General features: G+C 43.0%; 2 protein-coding genes across 8 annotated transcripts in view; one reads left to right on the top strand and one right to left on the bottom strand.

Moving 5' to 3' along the window:
- Window positions 1-220: 220 nt before the first annotated feature.
- On the bottom strand, window positions 221-23,341 carry DPY30 (dpy-30 histone methyltransferase complex regulatory subunit). 3 transcript variants are annotated; one of them, XM_054022058.1, is made up of 5 exons: window positions 23,268-23,341; window positions 8,482-8,553; window positions 8,345-8,392; window positions 2,522-2,664; window positions 221-465 (listed from the first exon to the last, which is right to left on the bottom strand). In XM_054022058.1, the coding sequence occupies exons 2-5, from the start codon at window positions 8,515-8,517 to the stop codon at window positions 393-395; spliced, it is 300 nt and encodes a 99-aa protein (XP_053878033.1). In that variant the 5' UTR covers window positions 8,518-8,553; window positions 23,268-23,341; the 3' UTR covers window positions 221-392. The 3 variants fall into 3 exon arrangements, with proteins under 3 accessions (XP_053878033.1, XP_053878030.1, XP_053878031.1); XM_054022055.1 differs by lacking the exon at window positions 23,268-23,341 and adding an exon at window positions 10,433-10,586; XM_054022056.1 differs by lacking the exon at window positions 23,268-23,341 and adding an exon at window positions 10,133-10,306.
- SPAST (spastin) overlaps window positions 22,690-23,496 on the top strand; it is a 63,908-nt gene continuing 63,101 nt past the window's right edge. For 3 of the 5 annotated variants that reach the window (XM_054022051.1, XM_054022052.1, XM_054022050.1), the window contains exon 1: window positions 22,696-23,496. In XM_054022051.1, coding sequence (XP_053878026.1) covers window positions 23,085-23,496 — 412 coding nt within the window. In that variant the 5' untranslated portion in view covers window positions 22,696-23,084. The other 2 variants (XM_054022054.1, XM_054022053.1) reach the window with 2 other exon arrangements.

The following is a 23,496-nucleotide window of genomic DNA, read 5'->3' as shown; positions in this document are numbered from 1 at the left end:
GAATTCTACACTACTAGCACCGAATTTATGGCTTTAAGAGTTTAGGATATCTAACAGGAAAGGAGCTACATAAAACCAAGTCTGATTTTAGTAATTTCTTACCAGTAAGATCATTACATTTGTTTCATGTACTGAGGTGAAATATTCAACTGGAATTATTCAAGCTTTCATCTAGCTGTGAACTTTCAATACTTTATTCTGAAGGACACTTAACACGTAGTTTAAGACTAGTGAGAATAAAAATGTACTTTATTAAATAACTCAAAAGATAAGGGAAATTGTGCAGTTATGAAAGACATTGGTGGTTCTGTATGATTTTTACAGCAAAGAATGAATCATGGCAAATTAGCATGTAAGTTTAGCAGCCAAACTGTCCTCCTCTTCCCATGGAATTAATTTCGGTCCTCAAACTGTGACTTGTTTTTTAAAAGATACGCTGCTAGGAATTCAATGGGATTTGGCGGTCTGTAGAGATAAAAAAAAAAAATCAAGAGTAATTACTATTTGTCACATACATTTAAGTGAGCTGGCGAGCTCTTCATCTTCACTGAAAACAGAGACTTACTTGTAAAAGCACAGGACAAATTAGAAATTTTCAGTTTTGTGGTATGACAACAAACACAAAGTGTCATGCTTCAGCAGCAACTAGAGAACTCCCTAACCAGGAATTTCCTCAATTTATTAAGCTCCCCCTTGCAACACTTCCTGGCCCTCGATTAGCCACTACACAACCTTCATTATTAGGCTACATCTACAATATGATCTAGTGGTGTGCTTCTTCTGCTCATGTGCACACTCATATTAGTTCTCACCAAGCTAGTGAGAGTATAAATAGCAGCAGAGGCATGGCTAAGCTGTGCCAAGTAAATGCACACCAGCTTCAGGAGGGTGTATACTTAGCACAGGAGACTGCATGGGAAAGAGGGAAGGAAGAGTAGATCTAAGGGGAAGAAGAGACAAGGGAAGTGACACTGACTAGACAAACTGAAAAGTCAGTTTAGAAAGGCTGGCGCCTCCTCTCCCCCTCCAACCCACATCCATCTTAAAGAGTCAAGTGAATTACCCAAGTTTACATACTGAATTTAATGTAATTTCCAATGCATTTGCCTATTTCACCAACTCCTGCCAGGTAAGATAAAGATTTAAAGTAGCCAGCTCCCTTGTCCGATATGTTCTTGTCTTGTTATTTGATTTACTTCAAATAGCAACAGTTTAGGGCCTCCATTAGAACAGTCTGCCTCAAAGATATTTGTTGCTTCTGCCAAATATTTTTTTCTAACCAACACTAGTGATAACAGTTGAAATTATTGGAAGAAAAAACACTAACACGAAAACTGCTTTACAATTAAGCCTCACCACAGCCTTGCTAGGTAAGTAGATTTGTTTTTCTTCAGCCTTAGAAAAGTAGCGCATAAATCCTGGTAATCCAATTTGTCTCGCCCCACATATTAGGTTATCACACTCATTCCAAGGAAATGTCAAAAGTTTGAACTGTGGTCTGGGATATATCAATTTAGGACTACATAGTACTCTCCATCCAAAGCAGAACCCCCAAAGAAGTCAATAGAAGATCTGTACACAGTTACCAGCAGAATATTGTCTCTCTCTCTATATATAGCTAAATTTGTAGTTATTGATGTAGGTGGGTTCTAGTTTAAACTCAAATGTTCTTTTGGGGTTAAGACACTGCTGGGAGAGGTATGAAGGTTCTCATGATTTTAACTTGGTCCATTGTGGTCCTTCGCAGTTTTTGATAAGATTGACCAAAGGTTGTTCCTTCGGCAACAAAGGGATATTATTAGCATGTGCAGTATGACACTTAAGTGGTTCCAGTTATACCTACATGAGAGGAATCAACTGGAGAGGAAGGACAATTGGGTGTTACTACTGAGGAACATCCTTCCCCTGTTGTTCAATGTATATATGAAGTCTCTTGGCAAAAAGTCTTTAAACAAAGGGAACAGTATCATTAGTATGCTGCTACAGCACAATCTCTCAGTGTGTGAACGCCAAAATTTGGCCTCAGTGCTGAGGAAGAATTTATATGCTATTGCCAGCTGGATTTACTGGAACTACCTTGTTCAACAAAGTAAGAGACAGCACGAGGAGTACCTACTTACTGAGGGAGCAGGGTTCATTCAAGAACCCTGAGCCAGGTTAAGAACGCTGGTGAAATGTCTGTCCAGGCTCTCACCCCGAGGAGCCATACAACAGATGTACTTAAAGAACTTATTTATTCAGACTGCATTCTTCTTATCCTGTGAAAATCTTGCACTAACACTACATTTCCTTGTGACAATAAGATTACTGATATTCTCTTATACAGCTCACATCGCATGCAGCTAGTTACAGAACATATCTTGGCTTCTCAAGAGAATAGACATGCTATTACATCCACCCCACGTTTCGTACATGAGCTTTTGCTGGAGACAAAGTGGTTTTGCAAGCCCCTAATTGGAAAGGCCCTGGGCACATCTGAGCTTCCTTTATTTTGAGACAAATGCTACATTAAGTTCTTTACCTCTCCTTTGCAAGTACAGCAAGCCCCTGTAGTAAGATAGGCACAACTGTCTGATCCAAGTAGGCACGTGTAGGTAATGACTGAAGATCCACCTTCTGCTTTGATGTTTTCTCTGCGTTAATCTTCTCATTTTCTACTATCCTCTGATGAATTCAAGGCATCATGTGAATAAAAGTATTGATATTAGTACATAAAGCGTCTACTTAAAAGCAGAAATTCAGCAAGAGCAATCAGATAAGTGTATTAGAAGATTAGTAAAATTATCCTCAAATTTAATATTTTTAAATATCCTCCATATTTTTAATTTGGTTGAGAATCTCAAGTCAGTTTTCTTAAGTTAAATATAGAAAGCCTTATGTTAGATTCTAACAGCATGCTGCCATGTAATCTACAGTAAGTTTCTTGAAACTGGAGGCAGCCCCTACACTACCATTTTCATCAGCTCTTTTATATTCATGGCTCTTCCCTGCCAACTGATATAGATTAGAATGATTTTATTTATGTAAGCAGTCCTCATTAAGTTACTCTTGTAAGCACTTGTAGTATCAGGCTTCAAAAAGTAGGACCAAATCCTGCAAGAAGGATTTGCAGGATAGGCCACTTGCATTTACCAAGAGTTCCCCTGCCAGCAATGGTACTTGGAACAGACCATGGTACATAGTACTTGATCCACTCATGCAAATCCCTGTGTGTAATCAGGCTCCAATACAGTAAGTTATTAATCTTTTTAATAAGCTGAAATGCTTACACACACAATAGATATATTTTCTCCACTTTTTTGGCTCCACTATATTAATGGATATTGTAACCTCTTGGTCAGAAAATAGTAAATGAATTGTCTTATACTATTGTCAAATGGATTGTTACACACACAATATAATGTACATAACCTCCTCCAAAACTGTCAATTTTGCCACACTGAATTTTTTTTTTTTTTTTTAAATCAGCACTACAGAAAGTTAGTCTATAATTTATTCTAAACGTGCAAAGAACATTTGGGGTAAGATCATTGAACTAGCCATGATGATTCCTTGAAGAGGTCTGCCCATGGTAGCTGTAAATACAAAATAAACCAAACCAACCCCCTCACAGAACACACCCTGGCATCATAAAAGCAAGAAAAAACTAGGGCTGTCAATCGCAGTTAACTCATGCAATTAATAAAAAAAATTCATCACAATTAATTGCACTGTTAAACAATAAAATACCACTTGAACTTTAATATTGTTGATGTTTTTCTACATTTTCAAATATATCAATTTCCATTACACCACAGAATACAAAGTGTGCAGTGCTCACTTTATATTTATTTATTACAAATATATACACTGTAAAAAACAAAAATAGTATTTCAATTCACCTCATACAAGTACTGTAGTGCAATCTCTATCATGAAAGTGCAACTTACAAATGTAGGGGGTTTTTTTTGGTTACATAACTCAAAAACGAAACAATGTAAAACTTTAGGACTGAGTGGACTTGTAGGCTCTACTTTTTATTCAGCCAATCGCTACAAGAAACAAATTTGTTTACATTTATGGGAGATAATGCTGCCCACTTTTTAATTAAAATGTTACCTGAAAGTGAGAGCAGGAGTTTGCATGGCACTGTTATAGCCGGCGTGTCACGATATTTACATGGCAGATGCGTTAAAGATTCATATGTCTCTTGATGCTTCAACCACCATTCCAGAGGATATGCGTCCATGCTCATGACGGGTTCTGCTCGATAACAACCCAAAGCAGTGCGGACCGACGCATGTTCCTTTTCATCATCTGAGTAAGATGCCATCAGCAGAAGGTTGATTTGATTTTTTTGTTTTTGTTTTTTGGTGGTTCAGGATCTGTAGTTTCTGCATCGGAGTGTTGGTCTTTTAAGACTTGTGAAAGCATGCTCCACACCTCATCCCTCTCAGATTTTAGAAGGCTCTTCAGATCATGGATTGAGTTCTGTAGCTATCTTTAGAAATTTCACATTGGTATCTTCTTTGTGTTTTGTTAAATCTGCAGTGAACGTGTTCTTAAAATGAACATGTGCTGGGTCATCACCTGAGACTACTATAACATGAAATATATGGCAGGATGCAGGTAAAACAGCAGAAGACGTACAATTCTCCCCCAAGGAGTTCAGTCAATAATTTAATGCATTTATTTTTAACAAGTGTCATCAGCATGGAAGCATGTCGTCTGGAACGGTGGCCGAAGCATGAAGAGGCATATGAATCTTTAGCACATCTGGCACGTAAATATCTTGTGACTCCAGTTACAACACTGCCATGCAAATGCCTGCTCTCACTTTCAGGTAACATTCTAATTAAGGCGTGGGCAGCATTATCTTCCGTAAATGTAAACAAACTTGTTTCTTGTAGCGATTGGCTGAATAAAAAGTAGGACTGAGTGGACTTGTAGGCTCTAAAGTTTTACATTTTTTGTTTTTTGAATGCAGGGGTTTTTGGTACATAATTCTACATTTGTAAGTTCAACTTTCATGATAAAGAGATTGCACTACAGTACTTGTATTAGGTGAATTGAAATACTATTTCTTTTGTTTTTTACAGTGCAACTATTTGAAATCAAAAATAAACAAAGTGAGCACTGTACACCACTTTGTATTCTGTGAAACCAATATATTTGAAAATGTAGTAAACAACCAAAAATATTTAAATAAATGCTATTCTATTATTGTTTAACAGTACGATTAATCACGATTAATTTTTTTAATCGCTTGACAGCCCTAGAAAAAACATTATATACACAAAATGCGCAATGATTAGTGACCAATTTGGGTCGTATCACATTAAAATAGCTACAGTGGAGATTGAAAAGAGTACAAACAAGTATGACCAAGATGGAGAACAGCAAGACAGGACTTTTGAACAGCACAAAGTGACTAAATGCTATTATTCATTAGCCTAGACTAGAAGAAAAGTTAGAGGGATTTAATTGAAGGCACCTGTCTTTTGATAACTAGCAAACATATGCATAACAATAGGAGTAGTCATTCCCCAAACCTAACCTTTTTTCAACAAAAAGAGTTTGTGTCAAAACTGCACTCTTAAATAATTAAGAGGGGGAAGAAAAAAGTTGACTATTTTGGCACATTTCCAAGGCATGAAAACATGGAAAGCTTCCCCTCCCTTCCAAATATACCATCAGCGCCTCAACAAATAAACAAATAAATAAAAAGTTGCCAAGAAGGTGTGATGCCAACATCCCCAGGTAGTCATCACTCCTATTTCTGACCACCTTCTCAATATTTCACCAAAGGGGATCATGTGTAGTCTTACTGAAAGCTAAAATCAAGCTGATTGTCATGGTTATTGTGAGATGTTTGTATGAGAGTTATATAACATATCAGAGGGGTAGCCGTGTTAGTCCGGATCTGTAAAAGGCAACAAAGAGTCCCGTGGCATCTTAAGGACTAACAGATGTATTGGACCATAAGCTTTCGTGGGTGAATGCCCACTTAGTCAGACGCATGTAATGGAAATTTCAAGAAGCAGGTATAAATATGCAGGCAAGAATCAGTCTATATATAACATATAGTATATTTTGTTCCAGAACTGTTGGAAGTGAAACTTGTCACTGAAGGCCAGGGAGTCTAGGAGCTGGCAATCAACATCTGTGGAGGCAGCCCTGTGTTCACTGTCTCGACCAAATGCAGGCTTGAGTGTTTACAAAGACAAACAAAACCCAAGAGAAATCTCTGTTTAGATGACTCCCTAGGCTAAGAGATAACAGTCTATAACTGTGTAAGAGAAAGGGAAAGGGAACAAGATGTTATCCTTTGCAGAGGCGACATTCTGCCAGCAGGAGTGTCTCATGAAAAGCTCTTTGGGCTGGACATGCGGTTCAAGGTCTACCCACTGGGTGAGAAATATCGTATTAGAGACAAGAAAGTAATTTGTCAAAGTATAGGCTATAGATTGCATTTTATGGTTCACTTTTACCTGTACCCTTACATTTCCAAATCTTTTTATTTTGAATCTCTATCTCAAGCTCTGTTAATAGTCTTCAATTTTGTTTTATTATCGACACATCTAAGTCCCTTGTACAGTAACTCCTCACTTAACGTTGTAGTTATGTTCCTGAAAAATGTGACTTTAAGCGAACCGATGTTAAGCGAATCCAATTTCCCCATAAGAATTAATGGGGGGGGGGGGGGAGTTAGGTCCAAGGGAAATAAATAAATATATACACACAGTGTAAGTTTTAAACAAACAATTTAATGCTGTACTCAGCAATGATGATTGTGAAGCCTGGCTGAGGTGGTGAAGTCAGAGGGTAGAAGAGGGTGGGATATTTCTCAGGGAATGCCTTGTTGCTAAATGATGAACTAGCACTCGGCTGAGCCCTCAAGGGTTAACACATTATTGTTAATGCAGCCTCACACTCTACAAGGCAGCACAAATGGAGGGAGGAGACACAATAGATGCATGGCAGTGGCTGCAAACATTTCCTATGGAAACTGAATGTGATGATGAACCCACGCTATCCCAATGGAGTGCACAACTCCCTCCACTTTCCAAAGTGCCGGGTGGTGCATGTGTGTGTGAAACAGAGAGAGAGACAGACGCATATTGCCCCTTTAAGTATGCTGACCACACTCTGCCTTTTTAAACAGATCAGGAAGTTGAGACAGCAGCTGCTGCCAGCAAGCTCCCTCTGTTCTGAGTCCCCCCTGCTCTGTGGGGATGGGGTACAGGAGCAGGGCACAGGAGTAGGGGGAGGGCAACACTCTGACATCAGCACCCCTCTTTCCTCTCCCCGCCCTCGCACAGCAAGCAGGAGGCTCCTGGAAGCAGCTCCAAGGCAGAGGGCAGGAGCAGCACACGGCAGTGGGGGGGAGGGACGGACACCTGAACTGCCTAGCAACTGACAGCCTGGTGGGCAGCTGCCGCACAGGGAACTTGGGGGAGCTGATAGGGGGACTGCCAGCCCACCCTGGTTCCAAGCCCCCACCAGCTAGCTCCAAAGGGCTGCTCTTCCTGCAAGCAGTAGACAAAGCAGGCGGCTGCCAAACAACATTATAAGGGAGCATTGCGCAACTTTAAACGAGCGTGTTCTCTAATAAATCCGCAACCTAACAACGTTAACCAGGAGGACGTTAAGTGAGGAGTTATTGTGTTAAGGACAGTGTTGAACTGAGGTAAGGCTGGTAAATCAGGGTGCACTGCTTCCATGGAGGCAGTGGATCAGTGTACACCACAGGAATTCAGAAGGCACAGTACTGGGCACTCAAGTGTAACCACAGGGTGCATGTAAATTTTTAGCATGCAGACAGAAAAAGCCGGGGTTGTGGGGCCCGGAGCAGAGTGCTTGTGCTGCCAGTGGCTGTCAGAATGGGGAGGCATTTTCCCCTCAGTTGGCAAAGACACTGCTCTCTCATGCTGTAAGCAGGTGGTAGTGATTCATACAAGAGGCTTTGGGTGACCCCAAGAAGTGTTACAACAGGTTCTTCTGACAACACACCAATGGAAGAGGTAGTGGAGGTAAGTTGTATATAGCACTTAAAAATAAAGAAAGAAAGAAAGAAAGACAAACCCACCACACAAAAGGGGTCATTATTTCTGCTGGACTAGAAACAGAATGCTAGCAGCCCAACCAGCAATATTGATATACTATTAAGAAGTCAATTGTGCACAGTACTAGCACTTACCGAGTCATGCTAAACACCCTTCATCTCCTATTGCTTTCAAAAGAACTCAGTTCCTTGTATTTTGGGTCTTATTTCTGCAATCATTTTAGCTAAATTAAACCCATATTTTTCCCAAATCAGAAATACTACTTCAATTGCATTTGAGAACAATTAAATCTTAGTTACCTCTACATTTTCTGTAAGGCCATATTCAGCATGAGGATTTTCTGGAACCTGTAAAACAACATGCTAGTCAGCAAAACCAAAATGCACTTTATGTATTTGCTAATAGAAAAATCAATGTAAAAAGTTTCTTACTATACCTGTGCCTGCCCCTCCATGATCTGTTCTGTATCCATGATTTAAAACTTGGAAGTCACCAAATGTGCTACAATCTTGGGAAGTAACAAACAAAACAAAATGAAACAATTTGTCAGAACATTAAAATCAATAAAAAAATAAGTTAGTTGACAATTAAAATATGGTTGACAATTTTGGTTACCATCATGCAAAGAGTTACCACCAGTTAGGTTTGGGTCTTTTCCCTCCCCCTCAGCTCTGTGAACCATATTTTTCTTGTATAAAAAAAATCTGAAGTTTTTCAAAAGAACATGTGAAATAAACTCAGGCAAAGTAACTTAAAAGAAAAGTTTCAGACAAGGTTAGTTCAGTCAGAATTACCAAATGTGCATATGTGGTCCAGAGACATCTAGAACTGACTGCACAAGTTAGTGTTAAAGGAGACCAGCATCGGTTTTTTAAACAAGACTTGTTCCTTTTTTTCAAATCTCTATAACATTTAAAGGCCTGAGACATTTGTTTAAAAAAAATCTATTCTGCTTGTTTTGTCTTTTCTACCCTATATGACTCTATAGCCGTCATTCTCAAACTTCTTTGATTGGGCCCCCCTTCTTTGTGTCTTTAGTCATTTATGCCATCCCCTGCCAAGTACATATACCACCACCTAGCTCTGAAGGCAGAGTGGAGAGCAGCAGCTCTGAAGGCAGCACTGTGCCCGCAGCAGCACAAAAGTAAGGGTGGCAACGTGAAATCACTTTTCACAACAGACTTAGCACCCCATTGTCACTCTTACTTCTATGCTACTGCTGCCACCACATGGCTGAATGCCCGAGCCCAGGTGAGGGATGGCGGGGAGGAGAGCCAAAGCTCAGGTGATGGGGCTCCGGCTGTCCCTTTTATCTCCGCCTACTGAGTGTGCCTGGCCCTGGTGCACAAATCCCAGCCAGCCAAGGCTGATAGCCAGAGCTCTTAAAAAAACAAAAACAAAAACCCCACACAGCTCTTGCCTGCACTGACACATTCCCTCACCTCCCTTGGGAAGCCCACCATACAATCTTAGAACTGCTGCTCTATAGTAAATAAAGAACTAGTGAAACTGACATCCTCAAGAGTCAAGTGAAAGAAAGCCAATCCAGTGAGTGGGGAAGAGAGTGTTTCAACAATTAACACTCATTTAACTCCAGCAGTTAATGAACATTTCAGAGAAGGGATATCTATTATGTATTTGTATTACAATATCTCCTAGAGGACTCAAACAATCCCACTCCCTCCACTAAGGTGCTAGAGTACAGGAAATGTATATTCAGAGACGTCCAAGAGCTCCTCCAGCAAAGAAGGAGACGAGGGGAGAGAAGCAGGCGTTGAGAGCTGGCTTACAACGGCTTCTCGTTTTTAATCATTCTTAAAACAGGCGAAGGAGCATCGCTTCGGCATACGGGAGAGCTCCCATTTCAAGAGAAATAAATCCCACCGAGCGAACCCCAACCCACTCCCTGTCACGGCCACCTCCGATACCAGCAGTCCGGGCCAACATTACAGCTCAGAGGACAAGAAAAAAAAATCGCTCCTGTCTTACGAAGTGCCCCCCCAGCAAGAGGTTACATGCCAGCCTGGGGCAACCCCACGTTCCTGCTCGGTTCCCTCCACCCCCCACCGGCACGGCGCAGCTGGTACCGCAGGAACCCGCTAGCTCGGCCCGGGCTGCGGCGGCTCCTGCAGCGATTGGGGGTAGCGAGGGGCTCCCTGTGCGGCCGAGTGCCGGTGTCCGCGCCCCGCCGGGGGCCACAGCCGAGGCTTCCCGCGCCGGGGAGCGGGCACGCGACACCGACGCTGACCCGGACCGGACTAGCCCTTCTCCATCGCAGCCCCGCCCGCTCTGCCCCCTCCAGCCTCACACTCGCCCAGCGGGGCGGGGCGGGGCCGGGCAGGGCAGTGAGGGACCCAGCGCTGCCCGTGCTCCCCGGCCGCTCTCACCTCTCGGGACAGCAGCTCCACGGAGGGGGCGCGGCGGCGAGTCGCACCGCAGCGGGGGGGAGGGAAGAATCGTTGCGAGGCTACAGAAGTCTCTCGGCAGCGTCAGCCACTAACAACAGCACGCTTGGGGGGATGTCGTAAATTGTTTTGCCGTAAGTGAAGGAAGTGGCGCTGCTGCGACCACCCAAATGCGCATGCGCGAAGAGAAGCCCCGCCCCCATCAGACAGGGCAATGGAAAAAGTCCGGGCTTGGGGTCCTCGAGCATCATCAGACACGTGACCGTCAGTGGCTATAGCCCCACCCATTGAGGTCTGCTTGCTGGAGCCGCCGTCCGCGTAGCTTCGGGCCAGGCGGCGCGCGGGTCTGCAGGCATGGCCCTGCACCGCTGCTCTGGAGTCAAGGGGAGGATGGAGCGGCATAGGGAAGAGGCGCGGCTTAGCAATGGAGTTAGCCTCGCAGGCAGCAGCATGTAGTGTAGACGCACCTGCAGTCAGGTTAGTTGGTAATATAACCGAGGAGGGAGCTAGAATTATAGCATACATATAGTAAAAGTAACAAGGAGTCTGGTGGCACCTTAAAGACTAACAGATTTATTTGGGCATAAGCTTTCGTGGGTAAAAACCTCACTTCTTCGGATGCATCTGAAGAAGTGAGGTTTTTACCCACGAAAGCCTATGCCCAAATAAATCTGTTAGTCTTTAAGGTGCCACCAGACTCCTTGTTGTTTTTGTAGATACAGACTAACACGGCTACCCCCTGATGTAGTAAAAGTGTGGAGTCCCTATTAGTGCATTTCACGCAACTCCAGTGGGCAGGTAAAATGATGTCTTGTCTGACTTCCTGTTGCACAAACTTACCTCACCGCTTTAACAGTTGGTTTCCCTTCCTTGGTTTGGTGCATCATCATTAATAAAAGGCATTGCAATTGCAGGTAAATGTCACCCTCAATGACAACTGCAGAGAGTCACCTAAGGCTAAAAGTTGCACAGGTGGTTGTGGTTCTCAACTATCTTGCCTAGAACCTTTATTATGGGTGGTGACAGCTGAGATGGAAAGAACTCAGCTTTGCTGTCAGAGCCCATAATGAGTTCACAGGGTTGATAATTAGGAATCAAACATACTTCAATATTTTTGAGTAAAACTCAAATCTGTAATAGTCAAGGCATATAGAACTCCATGTTACCAATTCAAAGTTGATGGTGATAGTGCCCTGTAGGTACAAACACTTGAGTAAGTAATTCTCTTGCTGTTACTTCAATCTATTTAGTTGAATACTGTTTTGCTAATTTTAAGATCTGTGCTCTGTATTGTTTAGTTTTGCTTGTGAAATAAAATGGGTGGAATTTATTAATTAGCAAAAATGCAGATAATATCTGTCCCCCAATCTTGCTATGAGTTCTGAATAAAACCCCACTGCAGCCAACAGGGCTTGACTTGTGAGGCTCTCATTCTGGTATTGCAGCCAAAATTATTTTGTTAGAGTTATTTTTAAGTAACCCCCCTCCACTTAGAGCTACTTGGAAAAAAAACAAATCCTGCTGCCTATTAGCCAGGATTCCACCCAGTCCCCCAGTTGATGGGATTCTTACCAGTGTACTTCTTGGACTCATTTTCTGTGTGCCCAACATGAGACACTGGGGTCAGATCTACAGACTATCACCACAGCAACTGACATCAAAGAGAGCTGTGCATTGAACACATGTAGTACTATAAAAGTCTAAGTATTCTGAAAAAACAAATCAACCACTAGGCTTCTTAAGTTGGGCCTCCTGTGATGTGTGGCTCAGAGGGCCAGGTAGCCTAGTGGTTAATGCACCTGGTCTCCAACCCCTTATCTTGTTGTTGAGGGGGCATAGTGGTGCCCGATCCCTGCCTTCAACCCAGGAGTGTTTGGGACCCCGACTGCATCTGGGGCATTTGCAGTTAAGTGGGGCAGAGTAGAGGGACCCAGGCCCTCTTCCCCCAGTTCCCGGTCCAGTGGAAAGTACAACTGGCAGGTTCCTCCCTATACAGAGCCAAAATCTGCCACCCCTACTTGCTACCTATTTGCCTCTTCAGTCTGGGGTGTGGCTTCTGTAGTCTAAACAGTCAGTAGCTTCACAAAGTCCCAAATGAGCAGGGCCCTGCAAGATCGGCTGCTGCTTGAAGTGGGGGGTGGTTGTGGAAGGCCCTGCCAAGGGCCTTACCCACACTGTGGGTCCCCATTCAGGTTCCACCATCTACCTGGTTTCCTTAAAGAAGGAGTCTTCTTTCCTGGAGCCTGTTCACCTGCCCTTACCAAGCCTTCTGAATTCCTTTTGATTTGCTCCTACAGCTGGTGCAGGCCTATAAAGGCAATGCTACCTGGGCACAGTATTGCCTTTTAACTTCTTTGGGCCCCGTGCGGGGTTGTATACCGCATCACCCTCCCAAAATTAGTGGACAATTTTGACCTCAGTTTGTAAAATGGGAACAATAATAATCCCTCACCTCACAGGGATGTTGTGAAAATAAACTAATTCACCTATATGAATCACTTGGATACTATAGCAATGAGTGCCATAGAAAAGCCATGGGGAAATTTGTAATTCCTGATCATTCAAAGCAGGATTTGAATGGTGGTCAATAAATAAGACATGGGTCACATATTAAAAATGATAAAACAAAATGTACACTGAATGAAGCAGGGGTATAGTGGGAAAAATATGTGATTATGTAATTCAAGACATGCATATGGGGGCCAAAGTAAGGTTGCACATACTAGCTTGATTCTTTAGAGACTAACACATTTATTTGAGCATAAGCTTTCGTGGGCTACAGCCCACTTCTTCGGATGCATAGAATGGAACATAAATTAGGGAGATATATATACACACATACAGAGAGCATGAAAAAGTGGGAGTTGTCTTACCAACTCTGAGTGGCCAATTAAGTAAGAGAATAAAAAACTTTTGAAGTGATAATCAAGATAGCCCAGTACAGAGAGTTTAATAAGTGTGAGAGTACTTACAAGGGGAGATAGATTCAATGTTTGTAATGGCTCAGCCATTCCCAGTCTCTATTTAAGCCTAAATTGATCGTATCTAATTTGCATATCAATTCAAGCTCAGCAGTTTCTCATTGGAGTCTGTTTTTGAAGCTTTTTTGTTGCAAAATTGCCACCCGCAGGTCTGTCATTGAATGACCAGACAGGTTAAAGTGTTCTCCTACTGGTTTTTGAATATTATGATTCCTGATGTCCGATTTGTGTCCATTAATTATTTTGCGTAGAGACTGTCCGGTTTGGTCAATGTACATGGCAGAGGGGCATTGCTGGCACCTGATGGCATATATCACATTGGTAGATGTGCAGGGGAATGAGCCCCTGATGGCATGGCTGATGTGATTAGGTCCTATGATGATGTCACTTGAATAGATATGTGGGCAGAGTTGGCATCGGGCTTTGTTCCAAGGATAGGTTCCTGGGTCAGTGTTTTTGTTCAGTGATGTGTGGTTGCTGGTGAGTATTTGCTTCAGGTTGTGGGGGGTTGTCTGTAAGCGAGGACAGATCTGTCTCCCAAGACTTGTGAGAGTGAGGGATCATCTTCCAGGATAGGTTGTAGATCTTTGATGATGCGCTGGAGAGGTTTTAGTTGAGGGCTGAAGGTGACAGCTAGTGGTGTTCTGTTATTTTCTTTGTTGGGCCCGTCTTGTAGGAAGTGACTTCTGGGTACTCATCTGGCTCTGTCAATCTGTTTTTTCATTTCAGCAGGTGGGTATTATAGTTTTAAGAATGCTTGATAGAGATCTTGTAGGTGCTTGTCTCTATCCGAGGGATTGGAACATATGCGGTTATATCTTAGAGCTTGGCTGTAGACAATGGATCATGTGGTGTGTGCTGGATGGAAGCTGGAGGCATGTAGGTAAGTATAGCGGTCAGTAGGTTTCCGGTATAGGGTGGTATTTATGTGACCATCGCTTATTAGCACAGTAGAGTCCAGGAAATGGACCGCTTGTGTGGATTGATCTAGGCTGAGATTGATGGTGGGATGGAAATTATTGAAATCATGGTGGAATTCCTCAAGGGCTTCTTTTCCATGGGTCCAGATGATGAAGATGTCATCAATGTAGCGTAAGTAGGGTAGGGGCGTTAGGGGACGAGAGCTAAGGAAGCGTTTTTCTAAGTCAGCCATGAAAATGTTGGCATACTGTGGGGCCATGCGGGTACCCATAGCAGTGCCGCTGACTTGAAGGTATATATTGTCCCCAAATGTGAAATAGTTGTGGGTGAGGACAAAGTCACAAAGTTCAGCCACCAGGTTAGCTGTGACATTATCGGGGATACTGTTCCTGATAGCTTGTAGTCCATCTTTGTGTGGAATATTGGTGTAGAGGGCTTCTACATCCATAGTGGCCAGGATGGTGTTTTCTGGAAGATCACCGATGGATTGTAGTTTCCTCAGGAAGTCAGTGGTGTCTCGAAGATAGCTGGGAGTGCTGGTAGCGTAGGGCCTGAGGAAAGAGTCCACATAGCCAGACAATCCTAATGTTAGGGTGCCAATGCCTGAGATGATGGGGCATCCAGGATTTCCAGGTTTATGGATCTTGGGTAGCAAATAGAATACCCCTGGTCGGGGTTCTAGGCATGTGTCTGTACAGATTTGTTCCTGTGCTTTGTCAGGGAGTTTTTTTAGCAGATGGTGTAGTTTCTTTAGGTAATCCTCAGTGGGATCAGAGGATAATGGCTTGTAGAATATGGTGTTAGGGAGTTGTCTAGCAGCCTCTTGGTCATATTCCAATTTATTCATGATGACGACAGCACCTCCTTTGTCAGCCTTTTTGAGTATGTCAGAGTTGTTTCTGAGGCTGTAGATGGCATTGTGTTCTGCACGGCTGAGGTTATGGGGCAAGTGATGTTGCTTTTCCACAATTTCAGCCTTTGCACGTTGACGGAAGCACTTTATGTAGAAGTCCAGTCTGTTGTTTCGACCGTCCGGAGGAGTCCACGCAGAATCCTTTTTTTTTTGTTGTGCTGGTAGGGAGGATTCTGTGGGTTAGTGTGCTGTTCAGAGGTATGTTGGAAATATTCTTTGAGTCGGAGATGTCGAAAGTAGGATTCTAGGTCACCGCAGAACTGTATCATGTTCGTGGGCCTGGAGGGACAAAAGGAGAGGCCGGAGATAGGACAGACTCTTCTGCTGGGCTAAGAGTATAGTTGGAAAGATTAACAATATTGTTGGGTGGGTTAAGGGAACTACTGTAGTTGCTCCTTGTGGCATGTAGCAGTTTAGATAGTTTAGTGTCTTTTTTCCTTTGTAGAAAGGCAAAGTTTGTGTTGTAAGTGGCTTGTCTAGTTTTTGTAAAGTCTATCCATGAGGAAGTTTGTGTGGAAGGTTGGTTTTTTATGAGAGTATCCAGTTTTGAGAGCTCATTCTTAATCTTTCCCTGTTTGCTATATAGGATGCTGATCAGGTGGTTTTGCAGTTTCTTTGAGAGTGTGTGACACAGTCTCTCAGCATAGTCTGTGTGATATGTAGATTGTAATGGATTTTTTTACCTTTAGTCCTTTCGGTATGATGTCCATCTGTTTGCATTTGGAAAGGAAGATGATGTTGTCTGTATCTGTACGAGTTTTTTCATGAAGTTGATGGATTTCCACTCCATACGGCTAAATGCAGTGCCTTGCATAACCACAAAAGCTTACGCGCAAATAAATTTGTTAGTCTCTAAGGTGCCAGAAGTACTCCTGTTCTTTTTGCAGATACAAACTAACACGGCTGCTACTCTGTAGCTTGATTCTGTTATTTTCTAACTTCTGAGGACTTGACTTTGCAATCTTAATGTTTCAAATTTCTTTTGTGTGTGATTTCTTTAATATTTATATTACAGAATCAGCTAGGAACCCAAATTAAGGATTAGTACTAGCTATTGTACATACATATACACCTCTACCCCGATATAACACTAATTCGGCTATAACGCGGTAAAGCAGTGCTCCGGGGGGGGACGGGACTGCGCACTCCGGTGAATCAAAGCAAGTTCGATATAACGCAGTTTCACCTATAACGCGGTAAGATTTTTTGGCTCCCGAGGACAGCGTTATATCGAGGTAGAGGTGTAATAAATAAGATATTCTGTTCCCCAGAGAGCTCATAATCTTCGTGTCAGACAGGATGCAACAGCTGGATGAAACGGATATACAGGATGGGAGTGGTTTGAAGGATGTGGTAATAATAAAATGAATAGATTTAGCAGGAAAGTAGAAGTGTCAGTTTGCCCCTTGCCTAACCAATGCCATCCAGGAATGATTTATACCCATCATGGCAGAGGTAGGTTTTAAGGATGGTTTAAAAGCAGATCATGTGTTGGCTTTATGAATTTTGATGAGTTTCAACTATGCACCTAGACTCAGAATGGGAGAAAGCATGGCGTGCTTGAAGGGGAAGCAATTAGTTGGGCCATCAAGACTGTGATCATTGACAGAACAAATGCTAGAGTCAAAACGGTGTGTTAGATATGCACTGTCCCTGTATTATATATCGGATGGACCTAAATGACCTTAAAGACCAAGACAAGGAGTTTATGTTGGATGTGGTGGAGAAGGGAAGCCCATGGAGGAATGCAAAGAGGAGGAGGATGTGGTCAGTGTGATGAGCCAGTAAGATGATCCTTATGGCAGTGTTTCAAATTTAGTTAAAGGGTGTCAGTGGTTGGTGTCAGGTTGAGGTGTGAGATTATGAGGGTCTGAACAACCACCTTCTCAAGCAGGACAGAGAGAAGAATCCAAATCTTAGAAATATTATGTAGGTTGAAGTGGCAAGACTTTAAATGATCTGGATATATTTAACTTCATCAATTCACATTTGCAAGATAAGACCGTGATGTGCCAATCTGATGTGCCTGGGCTGCCCCTTATGCTTGTGCTGAATCCCACTGAAGTAAACAAGCTGCATGCAAGTGCGAGGTCCAGCTGCATGAATCCAGCTGCAGGATGTAAGCCTAAACCATGATGTATTTTTATAACTGCTTTTCTTCTCTTTTACTTACTTAGTTAAGACGACAGAGCTAACACAGTAGAATAACAAGGGCTGGCCTTTATTAAAAAGACTCTCATGTAAAATGAAACAGAGAGCAAATAAAGACATGCAAAACAGGCCATTAAATAAAATGTGCATAACTCACATAACTAGCAAGACACTTAAGAAAAGAAAAGAAAAGAAAAGAAAAAGATTTTACAATTGTGTAAACAAAACTAATTCACAATAAAAATAGCACAAATTAGGTAAAAAATAGCTCCAGTGAAAGAATGACTAATAATATACTCTCATTAATTAAACACAAAGAATCAGCCCCACCAAAACAGCTATTCAAACTTAATTATTCTGTCATCAAAATCTTTACAAATGTACTAAAAGATGCCCCTTACCATTAGACAAGGCATACATACATATAAACATAATTAACTTGAAATATAGTCCCTTTTCACAAAATAACTTAAACACAGTTTCAGGGGTTAGAATTATCCTGATCTTTCCTCCAGTTTTTGTAGTTTTAAAGTCATATTTTCATATTTAAAATTATATGTACTCCTCTATTCTTTATGAAGGACCCACACAATACATCGACTTTACAAGGGAAACAGTACAAGTGGCTATTTGGCTGTGCACAAAGTAAGCAAACTGAAAAAAAAGTTTCTCTTATTTTTGTAATAGCAATCTTAGGTGTTGCTTGTAACAATAGATGAAACATTTGTGGACAGAAGTGATTTTAGCTTGGAACTGTCATTTTACTTAGACATTCTTTTATTGTAAAATAAACAATAGGGATAACATATGCTGAACTTGTGTTTGGGGATGTTGTGGGAAGGTAATACATCATAGTATATAAATAACAACACTTGAACTTCAATAGTGCTTTTCATTTGAAGATCAGAGCACTTTACAAAAGTAGATTTGTATTGGGGAAACTGAGACACATATTGATTAAGGGACTTGCCTAAGACCATAGAAAGTCCAGTGGGAAAGCTGGGAACAGAACTCAGGAATACTGACTGGCAGACCTGTGCTCTATCCTCTAGATCACAATATCTAACAAATTGGAGAAAATTTAGAAAACAGTAATAAAAATGATAGCGGGACTACCTCAATAGGGAAGATTACTATAAATAAATATGGTTGCTAGGCTAAATGATAATAAAAGGCAAGTATAACAACTATCTAATATTTAAAGGGATGATGGAACAATACTTTCGTAAGGTAATTGCGAATGGAGTATAAGGAAAACTTTTCTAAAGCTGACATGTAATAACAGGCCTGTAAGCTCACCTACATTCTGCAGGTGACACTAGCCAATGGAATGTGGCACTAGTGGAAAGTCTTAATCATCTGCAAGATAAACCACTTGGCTTGCATTGAAATTTCAAGTGAAGCACCATATTTATGTCCATGATGAGAACTCCCATTCAGCAATATTTGTCTCATTTGTCCTTCTGGGAAGAAGAGTAAAGATTTCTTACTACCTACCTTATGGTGTAGCAAAGAACCCAGTTGTCCCACTACCAGCAAGTAGTGTGTGGGTGGGGGGAATTGACCAAATTTAAAATCTTTTATTAATAGTTTATGATATTTTATTCATTTTTAAATTACCATGATTTTTGTTACTCCACAAAACAGTAACATTTTTAAAAAGAGGGAGTGGATGGTCTAGGGGGTTAGTAACAGGAAGAAATGGCAAAAAATCTGAAAATGGTCCTGGTTAGTTCCCTACACACACCGTCCTCACATAGGTGCTACATATCCGACTGACTTTTTGTCTTTAAAGTTGACATGTAGGAATTAAATTGTGTAAGTTATCTTCCAAGAGAAATGTTAGAAGCTCCATTATTTGAGTCAATTAAAATTTGATTAGACAAAGCACTTGAGAATATACTTTAGAGCGCAATCCTACAATGGCAGGAGAATGGACTAGATAACCTACTAGCTATTATACATTTCTAATTATGTGATTTTAAGAAAAAAAGTAGCAATTCTATACAGCCTGCTAATCTAAATAATCTAAACATGATTTTAATGTAATGTGATATGATTTATAGGCATTATATGTTGATTGCTTTATGGGTCACAAAGAGTTCAATTAGCAAGATTCCAGCTGTCTCTGTTCTAATTTTAAGCAAATTATTCATTATGTTTCCACTTGGTTAATTTCAAATTATCTCAAGTCTATTACATTTCAGTAGCTTTGAAACATCCCTGTATTTTCCCCAAATAACTCTCAAACTGTAAGGAACTTAAGGCCTGATCCTGCAAATACTTACTGTTGAGTGTAGTACTAAGTGTTGTGAATTCCAAGAGAGTGCCCACAGTAGTGAGCATTATGCTCTTTAGTAAGCATTTGCAGAACTGGACCTTGAGGGCCTGCTCTAGGTCGCTTTGCATTGATATTGACATCATTTGGAGGTGGCTTGGGCCTTTGGTGCATTTAAAGATGGGTACATTAGTTAAAGCATCTCTGATACATGGATAAGGTGCCAAGAAATGTGTTTAATCACCTGAAATGTGCAAAGCAGCACGTCGAGGAGACGCATAGAGGAGATTGTGAAAAGGGTGGGTGAAGACTTCTCCATTTCCTTAGTAATAAGGGAGAAAGGGACTGAATTGATATCCCATAATAAAATATGATGTAAATATGACTCCCACTGAATAGTTTTCTAACACAGTTTGGCAGCCTGTTTGCAGGATAGTTGGACCCTAGATGTTTTAGAACAGTGTTCAAAACCCACGTTTAAGGCTGGTAAAACCTCTTTAGTCTTTTTGATAATTTGGAGGGGAGGGAAGCTGTTTAAAGAATTGCAAAAATCATTTATTAAGATGCCATGATAAGATCTTAAAAGATCCTAACAAAGTCCTGCATGCTATATGATGTCTTTGGGGATGGGGAGAACTGCTCATTTTCACTGCAAGGCCCAAACAGGAGAAGGCCAGGAGCTGTAACAGTTTGAATGTGGGAAATGGAATGTGTCATTAAAAATACCCTTCACCTCACCAGGTTTTAAACACTACTGTAAAATTAATTGCATGCCAAAAGAATCCCACTCACTCGCAATGAGCGAGACTAAAGAGACTATTGCAGGAGCTTGATTTTTCTTGCCTTCACTCAACTGTCCTGGTCATGGGCGCCAACTTCCTCTCTACCGAGGGGTCCTCAACCCCCCTCAACCCCAGGCCTGCCCCTACTCCACCCATTCCTCCAAGCCCCCACCCTGCCCCTGTTCCACCCCCATCCCCACCCCTTCCCTCAAGGCCCCACCCCTGCCCTGCCTCTTCCCACCCCTTCCCCCAAGCACACCCTGTCCCTCCTAGCACCTCCTGCATGTAGTTCCGCAGCATGCGGGAGGTGCTGGGAGGGAAAGGGAGGAGTTGATCAGCGGGGTCGCCAGAGGGTGGGAGGCACTGGCGGGACAGCTTGGCTGTCGGTGGGTGCTAAGCAGCGCAGTTACGGAGTTGGCACCTATGGTCCTGGTATGTTATCCAGTAGTGCTGCAGCCACTGACTGACTCCTTCCCTATCTGACAATGAAATGTATATTGGCGGGGAGGGGGGAAGTTATGCTGTTCCATGTTCATCACTGGGAGGAAGGAACTAATGAAGTCTCCACTGGGAAAAGTGCAGTACTACAGCCTCTCTGGCCATTCTGTTCTGATACCATCTTCATTACCATAATAGTATCTGAGCACCTCAGATCATATTGAGTCTCTTTCCCCTTAGCTTGTTTGAACCCTAGTATGGAGAGAGAACTAAAGGGAGCCTCTCTTCATGCTGTTTGACCTTTTATATGAGGAACAGCTCAGCAAGAAGGGGATGTGTTTGGGCCCAGGAGAGAGAATGTGCCGTTTGGGAAGGAGGTGTCCAGAAGAGACAAAGGGAGACGACTGATAGGCATCAGTGGGGTGACGGAAATTAAGGACTTTTCTTTAAAAAATACAACAGGAAACTAACTGCAAAAAATAGGTTAATGCGAAATTAAATTTACTAGTTTTTAAAAAGAACCCCCCCCAGAAAATACAAATATTAAGGTACATATTGACAGCTGTGTTGCACACATGTAATGCAGATGAACCTTGATTATCCATACTTCTTTTCATCTGAAACAAGACTGGATCTCTCAAAGCCTGCTAACAACACAGAAAAGTTCTTTGGTTATCTGAACACTTGCTATCCAAATGTAGCCAATTTCTCTTTTTACACTCACACTGTACTGAATTCCTAATGACTAGTTAAATTGTTTAAATTTATGCTTTAATAGACAATATATGCAATGTGGGCAAATTAATGTTATGGGAGTCTTAACGTTAACATTTCCATGTTTAAATATATAATTTTAATATTGCATTGATGTTATTTTATGAATTAATTATAGCTCTTTAGTTAAGAAGGTGAGGTTGCATAAAATGTAATTCCTGCAGCAGTAACTGACCCCTGCCTATTTTACCATCCTGCTAACCAATAGATTTTCTAGTCTTCTTCATTTCAAGATTTTCCACTGTACTGTGTCCCAGATTTGTCCCAAAGCAGATTGAGAGGGAATATGTTAGAATGTCACACACAGCACAGCATGGCCACTTGTCCTTCATTTGGAACCTGTTTTACATTACACGTCAAATTAATCAATAAATATTGTCTTGTATACACCAATAATAATGCAAAGGGATTGTACACTGTAATAAAATGTGTTACTTATATACGAGTGTGTGTGACAAATAAATAAAACATTGGGGATGTGCGCTTAAAAATAAACTTTCTCCTATAATTTCCAACTTGTCCTTTATTCGCAACATAAAGGGTCTGTATATGGGTGTGAGAGTTACCAAAGCCAGGGAGCGGCTCTTCTGGTTCAGGAACATCTGTCCTGTGCATTCCCTGTTGCCTTTTGTGCTGCCCCAGGTGTAGGCACGAGACCGTATGACCCGCATTTTGCAGTTCCCCGCTGACTGGGTGGGTTGCAGCGGGCACCCGCTAAGGGCGGAGGGGGCTCTGCAGCGGATCACATCGCCCCTTCGGAGCAGTGGCTCACCCGGAAGCTCCGGCTGCAACGCGCGAGGACTGCCAGAAGAGAGCTGCATGACAGACACCACCCAGCCGTTGGCAACCGCCCCCTTTGTGCAGCACGTGGCTCCTAGAGAGAGCAACGCAGTCCGCGCCTGCTACAAGTCCCAGCCTGCCACAGGGCGGGGCATCTCATTTCCCGGCGTGCAACACTCCACAGCGAGACCGGCCTCTGACCTGTCTTGGGCTGCAGCCGCTCCCGACATGCAACGCGGAACGAAAAGACTAAATGTCCCAACATGCAACGCGCCCGCAGCGGATTCCCTGAACCCTCGAAAAAACGACCAATCCGGACTACAATACCCGGCATGCTGCGCAACCAGTGCCTCGCTGCATGTTGGGATATGTAGTCTCCATGCGCAGCCGCTGCGCCAACCACACCTCCCATTGTCGCTTCGTTGTCGGCCTCTCCAAGCCGCTCGTCAACAATAACCGCACGCTAGGGGCGGCGGCTACGCTTCCCTGTATTCAGCAAGGGCCTATGCGCACTTTCCCCACGGCCCTCCTAGCCGGGGCTGGCTAAAAGGGGCGTAGCCGCCGCCATGGCCGGTTGTTGTCAGTCGCTGGCAGCGGGTTATGGCGACGGCGGTGAATGAATTCTCCGGGCGGCAGAGGGAAGAAGAAGGGCTCAGCCGGCTCCAGCTCCCCGTCCCAGGCCCCCGGAGCCTCCCCCTCCTCCCCGGCCGGGCCGGCTCCCCCCCTGCAGCAGCAGCAGGCGGCGGTGGGGGCGGCCGCGGCGTCTCCCCATAAGCGGAACCTCTATTACTTCTCCTACCCGCTCTTCGCCGCCTTCGCGCTGCTCCGCTTCGTCGCCTTCCAGCTCGGGCTGCTCTTCGCCTGGCTCTGCGAGCGCCTCTCCCGGGGCGCCCTCATGGCCGCCAAGGGCAGAGCCGGGGCCGGCGACGCGCCCGAGCCCGGCGGGGCGCCCGAGACGGTGCGAGCCTGCCACAAGCGAGCCTTCGAGTGCATCTCCGTGGCGCTGCGCATCGATGAGGAGGAGAGAG

Source organism: Malaclemys terrapin, chromosome 3 (assembly GCF_027887155.1).
Source record: "Malaclemys terrapin pileata isolate rMalTer1 chromosome 3, rMalTer1.hap1, whole genome shotgun sequence".
Lineage (NCBI taxonomy): Eukaryota > Metazoa > Chordata > Testudines > Emydidae > Malaclemys > Malaclemys terrapin.
The sequence above is the reverse complement of the archived record's forward strand: the minus strand, read 5'-3'. Positions and strand labels throughout refer to the sequence as shown.

Excerpts from the sequence above, each read along its gene's own strand:
- DPY30 (XM_054022058.1), bottom strand. The coding sequence starts at position 8,517 with ATGGATACAGAACAGATCATGGAGGGGCAGGCACAG. Across the intron at positions 8,393-8,481 it reads TCATGGAGGGGCAGGCACAG|GTTCCAGAAAATCCTCATGC; the intron begins GTATAGTAAGAA and ends GTTGTTTTACAG. Across the intron at positions 466-2,521 it reads GCTGTACTTGCAAAGGAGAG|ACCGCCAAATCCCATTGAAT; the intron begins GTAAAGAACTTA and ends TTATCTCTACAG.